This window comes from Protobothrops mucrosquamatus, unplaced genomic scaffold (assembly GCF_001527695.2).
Source record: "Protobothrops mucrosquamatus isolate PMUCROS unplaced genomic scaffold, P.Mucros_1.0 scaffold4063, whole genome shotgun sequence".
Classification (NCBI taxonomy): Eukaryota; Metazoa; Chordata; class Lepidosauria; order Squamata; family Viperidae; genus Protobothrops; species Protobothrops mucrosquamatus.
The window spans coordinates 32338-48723 of record NW_015389994.1 but is presented as its reverse complement, the minus strand read 5'-3'; the positions used below and the strand labels follow the sequence as shown (position 1 = coordinate 48723).

At 44.3% G+C, this 16386-nt stretch overlaps 1 protein-coding gene across 1 annotated transcript in view; it reads left to right on the top strand.

Annotated features, from left to right (window-relative positions):
• The first annotated feature begins 5637 nt into the window (after positions 1-5637).
• TNC (tenascin C) overlaps positions 5638-16386 on the top strand; it is a 32138-nt gene continuing 21389 nt past the window's right edge. The window contains exons 1-11 of the mRNA XM_015827918.1: positions 5638-6142; positions 7093-7893; positions 8080-8481; positions 8575-8685; positions 9005-9268; positions 10060-10175; positions 10270-10426; positions 11962-12231; positions 13192-13377; positions 13819-13908; positions 15974-16237. Coding sequence (XP_015683404.1) covers positions 5680-6142; positions 7093-7893; positions 8080-8481; positions 8575-8685; positions 9005-9268; positions 10060-10175; positions 10270-10426; positions 11962-12231; positions 13192-13377; positions 13819-13908; positions 15974-16237 — 3124 coding nt within the window. The 5' untranslated portion in view covers positions 5638-5679. The remainder of the gene's footprint in view (positions 6143-7092; positions 7894-8079; positions 8482-8574; positions 8686-9004; positions 9269-10059; positions 10176-10269; positions 10427-11961; positions 12232-13191; positions 13378-13818; positions 13909-15973; positions 16238-16386) is intronic.

Sequence of the window (16386 nt, the reverse complement as noted above, 5' to 3'; positions counted from 1 at the left end):
AGAAAAGATGAGAAAAAGAGAGAGAGAGATGAAAGAAAGAAAGAAAGAAAGAAAGAAAGAAAGAAAGAAAGAAATAGAGGGAGAAGAAAGAAAGACAGAGAGAGAGAAAGAGAGGAAGAGAGAAGAGATGAGAAAGAAGGAGAGAAATAAAAAGGAGAGAGAGGAAGAGAGAAGAGATGAGAAAGAGAGAAAGAGAGAGAGAGAAAGAAAGAAAGAAAGAAAGGAGAGAGAGGAAGAGAAGAGATGAGAAAGGAGAGAAAGAAAGAGGAGAGAAAGGAAGAGAGAGATGAGAAAGAAAGAAAGAAAGAAAGAAAGAAAGAAAAAAAGAAAGAAAGAAAGAAAGAAAGAAAGAAAGAAAGAAAGAAAGAAAGAAAGAAAGAGAAAAGACACAGAGGCTTGCATGTCGACACGGATTATATCACCATCTGATACATTATTAACAGTTCAAAATATAGACCAAGATATCTGGGGATGAAATGAGCGAAGAAAACCAGAGTAGTATTGCACCACGCCTTATCCTTTCTATGCTGACCCTAGGGGGAAAAAAACAAACCCTGAACTACAAATATTCTCTTCTATTAATAGCATCTCTCCGTATTCTTCGCAATCTTCTCTCTCTCCTCCTCCATAAAAACTGAAGACGAAAGAGCAACTGAGCTGGAAGGAACCCAGAGCAAGCTGGGACTTTATAAACCCCGCCAGTTAAACATCGGTGGAGTCAGATGGAGTAGACGAAGAAATGTGATGAGACAAAACGTGCTGGGGCCAATAGATGGATCCAAACCGAAATGCTTCAGCGGCAGAAGTCAGGTCTCCAGGGCTGTAGAATTAACGTTTCGCTTGTTACTCAGCATCAAAGGTTTTATTTTTATTTTATTTTTTTGCCTCTTCGGTTTGTCAGTTGGCAAACTGGAATGGATTCAGAGAAGCACTCTAGACAGGAGCAGCTCCAGCCAAGGACTGTAATGAAAGACTCAAAATAGAGCTGGGAGGGACCTTGGAGGTCGTCTAGTCCAGCCCCCTGCTCAAGCAGGAGACCCCAGACTATTTCAGACAGGGGGCTGTTCTTAAAAGCCTCCAGAGATGAAGCACCCACAACTTCTGGTCCACTGGTTAATTGTCCTCACTTTTAGGAAGTTTCTCCTTAATTCCAGGTTGCTTCTCTCCTCGATTAGTTTCCATCCATTGTTTCTTGTCTTGCCCTCTGGTGCTTTGGAGAAAAAGTTGACCCCTCCTCTTCTTTGGGGCAGTCCCCCAAATACTGGCATAGTATTATGTTCTTTTCTCTAGACTAGCCAAGTCCAAATCCTGCAATCTTTCTTCATACGTTTTAGTTTCCAAGCCTTTAATCATCTTAGTTACTCTTCTTTGTACTTTTTCCAAAGTCTTAACATCTTTTTCTGCCCACCTTTCTGCCTTCCTGCCTTTCTTTCTTTCTTTCTTTCTTTCTTTCTTTCTTTCTTTCTTTCTTTCTTTCCTTTCTTTCTTTTTTCTTTCTTTCTTTCTTTCCTTCCTTCCTTCTTTCTTTCTTTTTCTACTTCCTTTCTTTCATTCTTTTTCCTTCCTTCCTTCCTTCCTTCCTTCCTTCCTTCCTTCCTTCCTTCCTTCCTTCCTTGCTTGCTTGCTTGCTTGCTTGCTTCCTTCCTTTCTGGGAGATATCTCTGAGGCTAAATTTACTTTGGTGTCATTTGGTCTCCTTCTCTCATTTTTGTGGGTCAGAAGGAAATAAGTCCTTTCCGTCTCTCCACCAAACGGCTGACTTTCCATTCCTCCTTCAAAAAGAAGGTAAAATCTTGATTTCACAAGTTCTGACAGAACTAGGTCAGTCGGCCATCAAACTGTGAGGCCTGAGGGAGCCATTAACATGAAGCCATTTAGGAAACATCTCAGTGGCCTCATAATAGCTGGGAAACGTAGTTCTCCTTCACATTTTAAATATGTTAGGAGTAAGAACGGGAGTAAGGATGGGGATTATTTAGCCAGAGGAGAAATTTCTCTTGAGGAGAAATTTATTCAGACCCTTTGGACACCTACGAGAGGGCAAACTGTACATTTCATGCAATAGGTATCTAAAAAAAACCACCATTTCTGGTGCCAGATGGTTCTTTGGGGAAGGACAGACTAATTTACAACCACTCTTCTCAACTATATTTTGCACTGAACATCGGAGAGTACAATGCCATTTCCTTGTTGAGCACTTCCAACTGAATATCAAAGTGTGTTAATTATTCTCTTGAGTTGCAGTTAAGTGAAGGAGGATTTCATTGTCTGGGCACATTGCCAAAATGTCCCTCACTTTAGCTATTTTTCAAGGGAAACCAGAAAGTAGAATGGGGGTGGGTTTCCATGAGCTGCAGAAACAGTGACCGAGCCCCAAGAATGAACGCCATGTCACATGACAGGTGGAAGCCAGGAAGCTGGAGAAAAGCGATGGTGCTAGACCAGTCTGATAGCCAGTTTTAATTAAAGCAAGAAATTATTTTAAATGATGTTTGATATGACGTGCTCTCCTTTCCAGTTACAAGTTGAATCGATGCTGTCGACATGATCACTTCTGTCCCTTATTTCTTAATTTATTTGCAGATTAATAAGCGAACAGATTAATGTGATGTTTGGGGACTAAAATATTAAGATCTCGTCCTTCTCTTCCTGTCTATCTTCTCCTTCTCCTTACCTATTTTCTCCTTCTCCTCATGGTCTGTCTTTACTTGCCCTTCCTTCTCCTTCTTTTAGGGCTTTCTGCAAATCCAGCCCATTTGATTAATTTAATTAATTTATGATTTAGCACGAAGCAAGGAGTGATCATGCAACTTGTTTCTGTGTGCCGGTAATACTGAGTTAACCTATCTATCTTCTCCTCCTTATCTATCTCCTCCTCCTCCTCCTCATTGTCTATCTTCTCCTCTTCCCCCTTCTTCTTCTCCTTCTCTTAGTGCTTTATGCAAACCCAGCCCACTTGATTAATTTATGATTTAGTGCTAAGCAAGGAACCATGTTTCTCTGCACCCATAACATTGAGTTGAGAAGATGCTTCTTGACATCCTGTTAATCAAGCCCTGAAAACTGTTTTAGGGCACCATTCCGTGACTTGGATAGGATGAAGAAAAAAATTCTCCAAATAGTAACGGATGCAATCACAGGACTTAATCCCCTCTTTTCCAAACATATACTATCAAATCCTGCTAGAGTCACATTATGATTGGCCTATATCCATCCCGTTTCCCTATTTTCTGCATGGCCAAATATAGGCTTTCTATCTCTAATTAGTGGAGACTTGTTCCATTTCTCTTCCACGAGGAACAAACAGCAGACTGTGCCTCTGTTGACCCTATAAAGAAGCCACATGAGTTTTATACAGTAGAGCAGCCATTCAATAACAAAGAAGGTTTAATAGATTTTTTTTTAAAAAAGAAAAGAAAAGAAATCTTTTTCCAGAAAGGGCTATTCTGAACTGAAGCTTGAGTATTTTTGGCAAAACCCTGAAAGGTCCTGGAAATGAACAGCAGTCTTATGTTTAAATTCTGCATTCATGGCTCTGATTTATTCGAAGGAGGAGAGGGAGGGAAAGAATTACAAGCTCTGTAAGTATGAAATAGAGGGCCTAGCGGTGTTGGCCCGATCCACTGTGAAGTCATTGCAAACAAAAAGGGAAAAAAATGAGATCCCAACTATGTTGCAGCTTGGCAGCAACAGAACCTTTCCAAAAACCTAAAGTTTTCAAAGCCATTGGTATTTGCCAGCGAGACATATGTCTTCCCTAAAGAAACTGAGGATGGAGTAAAAGTCCATGGGAAACTTGCTCACAGTGTCACGGTGCTAAGAATGCTGATTTGAATTTCCTTCCTGAGCCATGGGCAAAGTTAGTAGGGTGAACAGAGGCTCTTTCTGCGTCTTTCGGGTGACCGAGAAGAACTAAGGGTGACGTGATAGTCTTCAAAGAAAGCAACAGAGACGACGAAGGATCTGGAGATTAGATAGCATAACGAACAATTTAGGGAACTGGGCATGTTTAGCCCAATGAAGAGTAGGGCTGACATGATAGCAGTCTTCCAGTATCTGAGGGGCTATCCCAGAGAGAAGGGTCAATCTATTCTCCAAAGTGCCAGAGAGCAAGACCAGAAGCAATGGATGGAAGCTTATCAAGGAGGGAAGCAACTTAGAACCAAGGAGAAACTTCCTGATAGTGAGGACAATTAACCAGTGGAACGGCTTGCCTCCAGAAGTTGTGGCTGCTCCATCACTGGAGGTTTTCGAGAAGAGACTGGACAGCCATTTGTCTGGAATGCTGTAGGGTCTCCTGCTTGAGCAGGGGGCTGGACTAGAAGACCTCCACGGTCCTTTTCAACTCTGTTATTCTGATGTTCTGATGTACGTAGATGAGTGTGGGTAAAGCCTGGGAGGCCAATTAGCAGATACAGGTGATCTAACGGTTGATGGTGTTTATCCAGAGTCACAAATACCCAGGTTCTGTCGCAGAACCCAGATTGGGCTGAGAAGGACTGAGCCACGGCTATAAAATTGGCAGAAAAAAAAGGCTAGGTCAGCTGTCTTCAGCTCTTGGAATAAATTGCTCTAACCATTCATCTCAGCCTGATGAGACATACGCTCCCAGTGTGAGAAAACTGAACGCTCCCAGGTTGAGAAGAACATGAGGAGAAGCAGTTGAGCTGAAGATCTGCTACCATCAACGAGCCCTGACTGAAGGACAAATTCTGGAAAAAAAAAAATTCGGCATCCCATGCTGAGTTTCCAAAGAGCAGCCAGCCGGAAGCCAGAGAAATAAATTTAAATTAAAAAGTCATTTCTCTCTTACTTTCCAGGAGTCTTTTCCAGTGTCCTATTTCCTCCGCTTGAGTTCCATTTTTAGAACAGGACCAGCTCTTTCTTCTTTTACTTCAGTGAGGACCTGCTGTTTTCAATCTACGGGGTTTTTATTTAAAATAAGAGCCGTCTGGAGCATTTTTAATTTTTTTTTAAATTGGGAAAGGTTCCTGGAAACTGCGAGGAGATGAGAGAGATTATCCGGGTGAGGAAAGAAAAACCTGCCAGTTAGAGAGTGTTGAATTTTATCACTCTTTTCCTTTCAGATTGTCTCTCTCTGTGTGCATCCCCGCTTTGTTTGGGTCTCGAAGAGTGAAAATCAACCCAGTCTTGTAAAATCACAATAAAAACTTTATTTACCGTAGGAACTAGCTAGGAACTGTCTCGTAAAAGAGAAAGTGTTTGTTTTATTGGGTGCCAGTTTCTATGCTGGCACAGGAGGCAACTACCTTCTTCAGTTTGGGCTCCACTTTTCCAACTTTTGGACAGCCAAGTCATTCATCCCTAATTTATTTGCTATCATTTCCTGATTTCAGCTGAATGTTTTGGCAATGGCTTGACATAGCAAAGGAAAGTGCTGCCTTTTTTTCCCCCACCTCTTTTCATTACGGTCTCCGAGCTTGTGTTTGTGTTGCAAACTTGATCACTTCCCAATTCAGCTGCTGATCCCTTCCTGCAGGTCATTCCAGTGTGGGGGTATTGATTTCACAGCAAATTAATTGAGTCTATCTCGTGTTAACTCTTGCAGAACCAAAAGCAGAGGCAGACCTGAAGCTCCGAGTTGCATCTGAGTGGAGTCCCTCCTTTCCAACATAAAACAGCTGTTTGTCTACAAAGCGTGCTCTGAAGGAACTGAGAATGGGCCTCTCTGTGTGGGTCGTGGCCTCGGTGGCCATCTTTTTGTTCCATCAAGATGCTAGCGGTGGACTCATCAACAGAATTATTCGGCAGAAGAGGGAGACAGGAATCAACGTGACGCTGCCGGACGATAACCATCCTGTGGTCTTCAACCATGTCTACAATATCAATGTCCCCGTAGGCTCCCTTTGCTCCGTGGACTTGGACGCTCCCAGCGGAGACTCAGAACTCAAACTTCCATCCGAGCCAGGCAAACACTATCAGGAGCACACGCTGAATGAAGAAAATCAGATCGTGTTCACACACCGGATCAATATCCCACGGCGGGCTTGCGGTTGTGCAGCTGCCCCTGATATCAAGGACCTACTAAGCCGACTTGAAGAATTGGAAGAACTGGTATCTTCTCTGCAGGAACAGTGCGGCGGTGGGTCAGGATGCTGCTCCAGTGCTCAAACAGCGAAAGGTAAGTTAGGGGAATTCAGAAGCAAGGTGGAATGGAATAAAAGAGAAGGACTAGAATTCCCAAACAAAAAAATAGAAGAACTAGAATTCCAAAACCAAGACATAGAAGAACTAGAATTCCCCAAAAAAGAAATAGAAGAACTCCCAAACAAATAGAAGAACTAGAATTCCCAAACAAAGAAATAGAAGAACTAGAATTCCCAAAGACATAGAAAAACTAGAATTCCCAAACAAAGAAATAGAAGAACTAGACTTCCCAAACAAAGACATAGAAGAACTAGACTTCCCAAACAAAGACATAGAAGAACTAGAATTCCCAAACAAAGAAATAGGAGAACTAGAATTCCTAAACAGGAGTATTTCTCTTTTGAACCTTTTGTGGTAGACCACATTTTGTTCCTGTCCCGTTTGTATTCCGTCCCTCCATTACTTTCAAGGATAATAAATAAATAAATAATTTGATTGACCTCCCCCCCACAAGGCAAAGGACATTAAAAATATGAGGCAAGTCTAGAACATTCTGTTTCAGGACCCTGGACAGCACTACAGGTATTGGCCTGGAGGTTCCTGACTGACATTCAGTACCATGGTTAGCAACTCTATGGCTAAGTTATGTAGAGCTTAGAACGCGTACTGACCCAGTGATTGTACTATTCAGATCTGGTAGAAAACCAAAAAGGAGGAGGGATCATTGCTATTGCTGTAGTTGATCGGATATTGCATTAGGGGCCATGGTGGTGCAGTGGTTAGAATGCAGTATGGCAGGCTAAACTCTGCCCACAGCCTGGAGTTCAATACTCAATGGCTCAGGTTGACTCAGCCTTCCATCCTTCCGAGGTTGGTAAAATGAGTACCCAAATTGTTGGGGACAAATATGCTGACTTTGTAACCCGCTTAGGGAGGGTTGTAAAACATTGTGAAGCTGTATATAAGTCTATTTTATTTGAACAGGTACTATTGAAGCTACACCCTATTGCAGCGGACGAGGAAACTACAGCAATGATGTTTGTGGCTGCATCTGTGAACAGGGCTGGAAAGGACCAAATTGCTCAGAGCCAGAATGCCCACAGAACTGCAATGAGAGGGGCCAGTGCATCAATGGCCAGTGTATTTGTGACTATGGTTATGCCGGCTATGATTGTGGAGAGCTGGCCTGTCCTGGGGACTGCAATGATCAAGGCAGATGTGTCGATGGGAAATGCGTGTGCTTTGATGGTTATGCTGGGGATGACTGTAGCCTTGAGGTCTGCTTGGTGCCCTGCAGTGAGTACGGCAAGTGTGTGAATGGACAATGTATCTGCACTGAAGGTTTCACTGGGGTAGACTGCAGCCAGACCCTTTGCCTTAACAACTGCAATAATCTGGGGCGCTGTGTGGAAGAAGAGTGTGTGTGTGATGACGGATACACGGGTGAGGACTGCAGTGAGCTCATTTGCCCCAACGATTGCTATGACCGGGGTCGTTGCATCAACGGCACCTGCTACTGTGAAACTGGGTTCACTGGTGAGGACTGTGGGGACCTGGCCTGTCCAAATGATTGCCACCATAACGGACGCTGTGAGAATGGTGTGTGTGTGTGTGATGAAGGATTCACCGGAGATGACTGTTCTCTACGGAGGTGTCCCAACGACTGTCACAAACAGGGACGCTGTGTCGATGGGCAATGTGTGTGCAATGAAGGCTTCTTGGGACCAGACTGTGGAGAAGTGAGGTGTCTCAATGACTGCCACAACCGGGGGCAGTGTGTGAATGGCCAGTGTGTGTGTGATGAAGCCTTCATGGGGGAAGATTGCAGTGAACTAAGATGCCCCAAGGATTGCAACAATCATGGCCAGTGTGTTCGTGGGAAATGTCAGTGCGATGAGGATTACATGGGGGAGGATTGTGGAGATCTGAGATGCCTCCATGACTGCCACAACCGTGGCCAGTGCATCAAAGGGCAATGTGTATGCGATGAAGGCTTTGTGGGTGAGGACTGCAGCCAGCGTAGGTGTCCCAACGATTGCCACAAGCGGGGGAAATGTGTGAATGGCCAGTGTGTATGTGAAGAAGCTTTCACTGGGCTTGATTGCAATGAACTGCGGTGCCCCAATGACTGCAACGACCACGGACGCTGTGTTGATGGGCAATGCATTTGCGATGAAGGCTACACAGCTGAAGACTGCTCAGAACTGACCTGTCCCCAGGACTGCAACCGTCGCGGACGCTGTGTCAATGGGGTCTGTGAATGTAATGAAGGCTTCCTTGGGGAGGACTGTGGGGAGCTAGCTTGCATCAACAACTGCAACAACCGAGGCCGTTGTCTGAACGGACAGTGTGTATGCGACGAGGGCTTCACCGGTGTAGACTGTGCTCAACGGAAATGCCCCGATGACTGCAACAATAGAGGGCAGTGCATTGATGGCGTGTGTCTGTGTGATGAAGGATATGAAGGGCCTGCTTGTGATGTACAGTCCTGCCCCAACAATTGCAATGATCTTGGTCGCTGTGTAGCTGGGCGATGTGTCTGTGAAGAAGGATTTATAGGTGCCGACTGTTCAGATGGTAAGTTGTACCAAATCACAGAACTGAAAGGGCGCATGGAGACTTTAGAGGCTAATCCCTTGTGCAGTTCCTATAATCTTCACCTTGAGGATAATGGCAGTTGTAGACAAATACATCACCTTGGGGATAAGAGGGTTCTTTCAAACGATTACCCTACATATATAGCTTCAATGAGTAGATTCCATAATTTGTTGCTGGGCATGTAGATCAGACTTTCAGAAGACAAATTTGGGTTTTAGTTCTACAAAGACACATCCCTTTGCTTCTTGGACTTCTTCGATCACTTTTTTTCTTCTTCTTCTTTAAATCTTCATGACAGTATCTCCTCCGAAGGATTTGTTGATTACGGAAGTGACAGATAAGACCATTAACCTGGAATGGGCAAATGAAAACATTGTCAATGAATATCTCATCAGCTACATTCCGACCAGTACTGGTGGCTTAGAACTTCAGTTCCGGGTACCTGGAAATAAAACATCAGCCACCATTCAGGAGCTGGAACCTGGTGTGGAATATTTCATCCGTGTTTTTGCCATCCTAAGGAACAAAAAAAGCATCCCAATTAATGCCCGGATTGCTACTTGTAAGTACTTTAAAGGCCAAGTGAGTAATTTATGCTGTTAAATTAGGTATAATTATGGAAATCTATACTATGTCAGTTAGCCTGTAAGTTTTGTGTTGCTTGAAGTAACTGGTGATAAAGGAGGCTAAGCAGCTCAAAAATTGACATCCAACACAAGCTAGGCTTACACTGTTTCCAGGTTTGGGGTATGGTTCATAGTGACCATCTTCATCTTATTTAATGCAACCATGATTGACCAAATGATCCCAATTATAACAGAATAACAGTGTTGGAAGGGACCTTGGGAGTCTTCTAGTCCAACCCCCTGCTCAAGCAGGAGACCCTGTACCAGGGGTAGGGAACCTTGACTCTTTTATGACTTGTGGACTTCAATACCCAGAATTCCTGAACCAGCCATGCTGGCTCAGGAATTCTGGGAGTTGAAGTCCACAAGCCCTATACCATTCCAGACAAATGTTTGTCCAGTCTCTTCTTAAAAACCTCCAGTTATGGAGCACCCACAACTTCTGGAGGCAAGCTGTTCATCTGGTTAATTGTCCTCATTGTTAGGAAGTTTCTCCTTAATTCCAGGTTGCTTCTCTCCTTGATCAGTTTCCATCCGTGGCTTCTTATCCTGCCTTCTGGTGCTTTGGAGAATAAGTTGACCCCCTCTTCTTTGTGGCAGCCCCTCAAATATTGGAAGACTGCTGTCATGTCATCCTAGTCCTTCTTTTCATTAAACTAGACATACGAAAGGGTGAAGATATAAAAATCATGGTGTTGACATAGTCTTCCTTGCTTCTGGTTTTCAGACTTGCCTGCCCCCGATGGCTTGAAGTTCAAATCCGTTAAAGAGACGTCCGTGGAAGTTGAATGGGATCCCTTTAATTTCCCTTTCCATGGGTGGGAGATCATCTTTAGAAGCATGGTAAGAAAGATTCTGCCTAGGAAGCTTGCCGTGGGATCCTGCTTTCCTTTCTGGCTACCTTCCTATTTGCTCATCACAATGGTTTGCGTTGCAGAAAGAGGAAGACAACGGGGCCATCCGAAGCAGTCTGAAGAGCCCTCAGACTTCATACCTACAACACGGCCTTGCACCAGGACAGCAGTATAATGTATCTCTGACTGTCGTGAAGAATCAGACCCGAGGACCTGCTGTGTCAAGGATTGTGACCACTAGTAAGTACAGTAGCCATTGAAGTATGTCAACCAAGAGATTGAGAGAAAGACCATAGCTTCTTCTTTCACTCATTGTGATTGTCGGAGATCATCCCTGCAAGCGTCCTTTGAGGGCTTTTAATCAAGTCAAGGAGGGCTTTTTTTTAGGATGATTAGGAGAGCCAGGAGATGGGACAATGCATCTTTCCTAGCAAGGGAGAACTCAGTTCCTGATTCGGATTGAGATGCTTGATCAGATCTGATTCCACCATTTACATCCACTCCAAGATGAATTTGGACATTTCCATTCAAAACACTGCGTGGGGGCAATTTATTATTATTTTTAATTGATTCAGGAGAACCCTTTTGTGTTCGAAAACAGCCAGGGAAGAGATTGAAGCCTGAGAAACAGGCCCCTTATAGCCAACAGGAGTGCTGATCTACCACCAGCTTATCAAGTACTTAGGAGCCGAGGACTTGGCAGAAAAAGGAAACAACAGCCGATAGCCAACCATTGACACACCAATCATCCAATAGGAAGCTACACTCAACCAGGCGCCCCAAAAATGCACAGAATAGCCAGGTACAGAGAAGCTCCTTGAAGATGGGCTCCAGCATGAGTCCTAAAGCTCAGAAAAATAAACCTCTGGTCCCAGGGACCACCGACCCAGATTGGATCCTGCAATTTTTGTGCCTGCCTGGCAGATCTTCCTATCAATTCAGAGCTGTTCAGTTCAATTCTGCCCTAGAAGCTGACGTTCTGAGTCAATACAGAGAGCCAATTCCGTTCAAATTGGTTTGACATCTGCAAAACCCTCATTTTCTTTGTACTTTAGACCTAGGGGAGTGTGTAATTTGAAGGAGAAAAGACTCTAATTCTTAAAAAGGAAAGAGAAGAACACATGGGGGGGGGGAAAGGTAGAGGAGAGTTCTTCAGAGTGGTCAATAGTGACCTCAAGGATCAATGGGACTATCCAAATGTCAACTGTCCAGCTGGCAAATTCAACACTGAAGAACCTCTATGGCCTTGAGGTGCCCCTAAGAGATCAGTTTTTATTGAATACACACACAGGCACTGAAGAAGTAAAATCAACTCTAATTTTTCTCACGCGAAATTCTGGTTAGTTAACAATAGCTTTCCATAAACCCCACCCTCCATGTGTTCACGTTGCCCAATCACATTCTCTCTGTTTGTTATGGGAATGGTCCATTTCTGCGTCAGACACCTGCTTTGGATGACCTTGGGTCTCAAGGTCCACGGATGGCTTCTTGAAACCCCTGTTCCTTTCCCATACTCCCCCTCCCTCGTTTCTAGGTTGAGCAGCGACAGAGGTTGGCAAGCCTCTTAGAAGCTCAACCTTGACATGAAGGAGCCAATGAGTTGAAGAATTTGGGGACTCCTAATGCAAAGGAGAACTTACTCAAAATGGATTTGCTTTAAGGAAATCTTGCTCCACTGCACAGCCCTTTTCCAATTCTTTTTTTTTTTAATGATGAGGTTGTTCTGTATTCAGGTACGTTAAATCTTCGCCTTGTCTTGTTTATTTTCTCCCAAGAACTGGATGCCCCCAGCCAGATTGACTCAAAGGATGTTACAGACACAACCGTCCTCATAACATGGTTCAGACCCTTAGCTGAGATCGACGGACTTGAGCTGACTTATGGGCCCAAGGATACCCCAGGGGACCGCACGTCCATTGACCTGTCCGAAGACGAAAGCCAGTATTCCATTGGAAATCTGAAGCCTCACACTGAATATGAAGTGACCCTCGTGTCTCGGCGCGGAATTATGGCAAGTGACCCCATCACTGAGACTTTTGTCACAGGTATGAAATGTTTTTGTTTTCGCTTTGCTTTTTAGTATGTTTCTGCTATGCTCCAATTCACTAGCTTTCAGACTTTGAGGAACTGATTTATGGAGATGACTATTAAAAATCTGGAAACCTGAGGTTCATTTTAGGTCAGGGATCTGCAATCCCCGGTCTGTGGACCAGCACCGGTCTGTGGCATGTCAGAAACCGATCTGCACAAACAAGTGAAGCCTCATCCATGGGATGCAGGCAGCACATGAAACCATGCCTACATGTCTTTATGAGATCTGAAATAATTCTTGCTTTAATTGTTTCTAAGGACGTTCCCAATCTAGCTCCGATATTGGGGGGGGGGTAAAGAATTCAGGATATCCATAAAAAGATAAAGTTTTCCCCTGTCCAGTCATATCCAACTTTAAGGGTGTGTGTGCTCATCTCATTTTCCTAGCCAAGGGACCCAACGTTGTCCAAAGATGCTTCCATGATGATGTGGCTGGCATGATTATATGCCAAGGTGCATGGAACGCTGTTCCCTTCCCACTGAAGTGGTACCTATTAATCTACTCACATTTGCATGCTTTCCAACTACTCGGAAGGCAAAATCTTCTGGTCCTGGTGACCGGCCCAGATTGGATCCTGCAACATTATCCTGGGACACGTAGATTCGTCTTCATTCAGAAGATGGTTTTAACGGCGATAAGCAAGCGCTATTCCTAACAAAATAAGGGGTAAAACATTTTCTTAAGTCCAGGACCATCCAGATAATGTTCAGAAGACGTTGAGGTAGAGACCTTTTCCTGTTCACTGAATTATAAGAAGTGCCCTCAGACTTGCAAGATTCTCAATAAAAGTCGCTTTAGCTTCCCTGTGGAGTTTATTTCACGGTTTGGTTGGCCTGGTGGGGCCGACCTGTTACTCATCTGTGTCCCTCATGTTGACAGAGAACATTAGATTTCTTTCTCTCCTTCTCCCCAGATCTGGATGCTCCCCAAAACCTCAGACACATTTCTCAGACAGACCACACCATCACCCTGGAGTGGAAAAACAGTCCGACGATGCCAGATCTTTACAGGATCAAATATGCACCCCTCGCTGTTGGAGATCACGCTGAGGTCACAGTGCCCAGAAGCACCCAGGGCACCTCCAAAGTTACACTCTCTGGTAGGATCTGAAGTTATTGCCCAACAGACGCCGATCTAAATTCATTAACGATTTTGAGGGCTGGCAATTGAATGCTCTTTCTTTGATCCCATGATGGAATGTTCCTTTAGCTATCCATGCAATGAGATCAAAAGGAGTTTATCCCTTTTTGTGTGTGTGAGAAGCATACATTGATCCAACCACAATATTAGGTCTTCTTTGGGGGGGGTGTCCCACTTTTTGGGAATGGTTTCCCAAGAGAGCTACCCACTATCAGGAGTGTTGTGTACTATCTTTGGTGTTCATTTTCATATAGTTATTTCTCCTGCTTTAAACTTATTTTAAATCCAGGCACTATTAGACTTGTTCTGCTTCATTTTCGGGTTCTGGTACTTTGGGATACTTTGGGACAATGAATGACTATTTCTTAGAAGCAATATTAATAATTATTCATTCTTTAAGGCCTGAGACCGGGAACAGAATACGGCATTGGGGTAACCTCAGTGAAAGAGGACAAAGAGAGCGTTCCTTCCACCATCAATGCTGGAACCGGTAAGAAATATTCCTTCATTAAGTAGGGAGGAAGGACTCTTGTGAAGGACTCTGAGGCTTAGGACAATTTATTGAATCTAGTTAAGCAAGCTAAAGTAGACTTTGCCTGGACTGTAACCAGTTTTAGGCACTAAAAGGAATATTGGACTGTGATACGGGGTCAAAAATTGGCAAAAAGGATGGCTTTAGGAGATGTCATTAAGCATGGCACTGATGATGTTACCTAGTTGGGTAATGAAATGTCTGCAAGAAAACCACCAAGCTCAGAGAGCACCAAGGACCACCCAATCCTCCTCCTCCTCCTCCTCCCTCCACTCCACAAACCCCCTTCCCTTTTAGCACTGATGACACTACCTAGTTGGGTAATGAAACATCTGCAAGAAAGCCATCAAGTTCAGAGAACATCAAGGACTCCACAGTCCTCCTCCTCCTCCTCCTCCTCTTCTTTGCAAACCCCACCCCCTTCTAGTACTGATGATGCTACCTAGTTGGGTAATGAAATGTCTGCAAGAAAACCATCAAGTTCAGAGAACACCAAGGACCCCACAGTTCAACCCTTAGCTACAAATATTCTCTTCTTTTGACAGTGTGGCTGTCAAGAGAATTCTAGGCTTCCACTTCCCAGCTTATCCCTTTGGTACTACTGTTCATAAGATGGAGGACGTGTTCTCCTGACCTTCAATTCGAGCGTAGCTCTTTACAGTCTTTATCCGCTGAGTAGAATGGGACATATAGATGACAGGTACTCATCCCATGGTCTGAGCGAAAAAGGTAGCATGCACCGTGGAGTTCTTTCTGGAAGGCTGGAAGATAATTAAATGCACATTTCTTCTCTTTCTCTGTTCTGCTTAACGTCTGTTCTCAAGACTTGGCAGAAGGAGCAGAGATCAGTTCGATCCACAGCTGTGTGGGCAAATGAATGATGTTTCCATGTTTTTCATTAAGGTTACCCAAAGAGGGCCTCCTCCTTCCCCACCCCCCCACCCCCTTTTTTTTCTTTGACATAATTCACAAAACTGGCCCAGGAGGCTCCAATTAAGAGTGAAAGAGACCTTTCTGATTGGTCAAAAAGTTAATAATAGGGGAAAGTCCGTTGGACACCTCAAAGAAGTGAGCCAAACCATCAACATTAGTGGAAAGGCAGAAAGAAAAAGGGAGATCTGGATAGAGCTGGGTTCCTGAGCCAGAGTTAAGCCTGAATGTGCAGTTTAGACCCAAAAAAAAAAGACTGACATCAGCTTTTTTTTCACTCCCCTTAATTTGGAGTGGGAAAGGGAAACGAGGCAACAGGGACATGAACAGGAAATGCATTTGTAGCTCATCTCTTTCCCACATAAAGACAGCTTCTAAGAGTCATTTGGATCGAGCTAAATGCCACCGGTCCAGTTGTGGCTAACCACGGACCGTCCATGTTCCAGTTTTGATGCCATTTGCTCACCACTGTCTCTTACGTAAAGGAACATGTTCCACATGGCGCACAGGACGGGGAACCCCAAATCATTGGATCTCTCTGTCGGTTTCCTGATGGATTTGTTTTCCTGGGCAGCCCTATTCCATTAGTGGTAGTTTCAACCGTTCAATGTGTCCAACTCTTGGCGACTTTATAGGCAAGTGCTCTCCACGCCACCCAGTCAAGCCCAGGCTTCTTTTGGTGATTGGATGTTCATTTTTGTATCATTTCTGATACAAAAGAGCCCTGGTGGCACAGTGGTGAGAATGCAGTACTGCGGGGTACTTCTGCCAACTGCCGGTGTTTGGTAGTTTGATTCTGACCGCCTCAAGCTTGACTGAGTCTTCCATCCTTTCGAGGATGGTAAAATGAGGACCCAGATTGTTGGGGGGAAAGATGCTGACTCTGTAGAAGAGCTATTGCTATGGCTGTCCATCCGTCCATCCATCCATCCATCCATCCATCCATCCATCCATCCATCCCACCCTCACACCCCTACATCATTACAGAGAAGACTTGAAATAATAGAAAATTATAGACTATAACTGATAACCTTTTCCATTACAGGGACCTAAAAGTCAAAAATAAACCCCCTTTCTTTCTTCTCGCACACAGATCTGGATAGTCCGAAGGACTTGGAGATCATTGACCCCACCGAAACTGCCTTTACTTTACGTTGGAAGAGACCCTTGGCCAAAATTGACCGCTACCGCCTTACTTTCGTCACCCCACTGGGGAAGAAGAATGAAATTGAGATTCCGGCTGATAGCACCTCCTACATCCTTCGGTCATTAGAGGCTGGAACGGAGTACACCATCATCCTTGTGTCTGAAAAAGGACGACTCAAGAGTAAGCCCTCAACGGTCACAGGTTCTACAGGTAGGTGAGAGTCTTGATCCTCACTTATGTCCACTGGCAGATCTGCTAAGCGCCTACTTTTCTCTGGTGCCACGGTGAGGGCGTTGGTCTACTCTAGATGCATTGAGATATCTTCCCAAGTCTTGTCTTGTGGAGATTCTCAATCATCC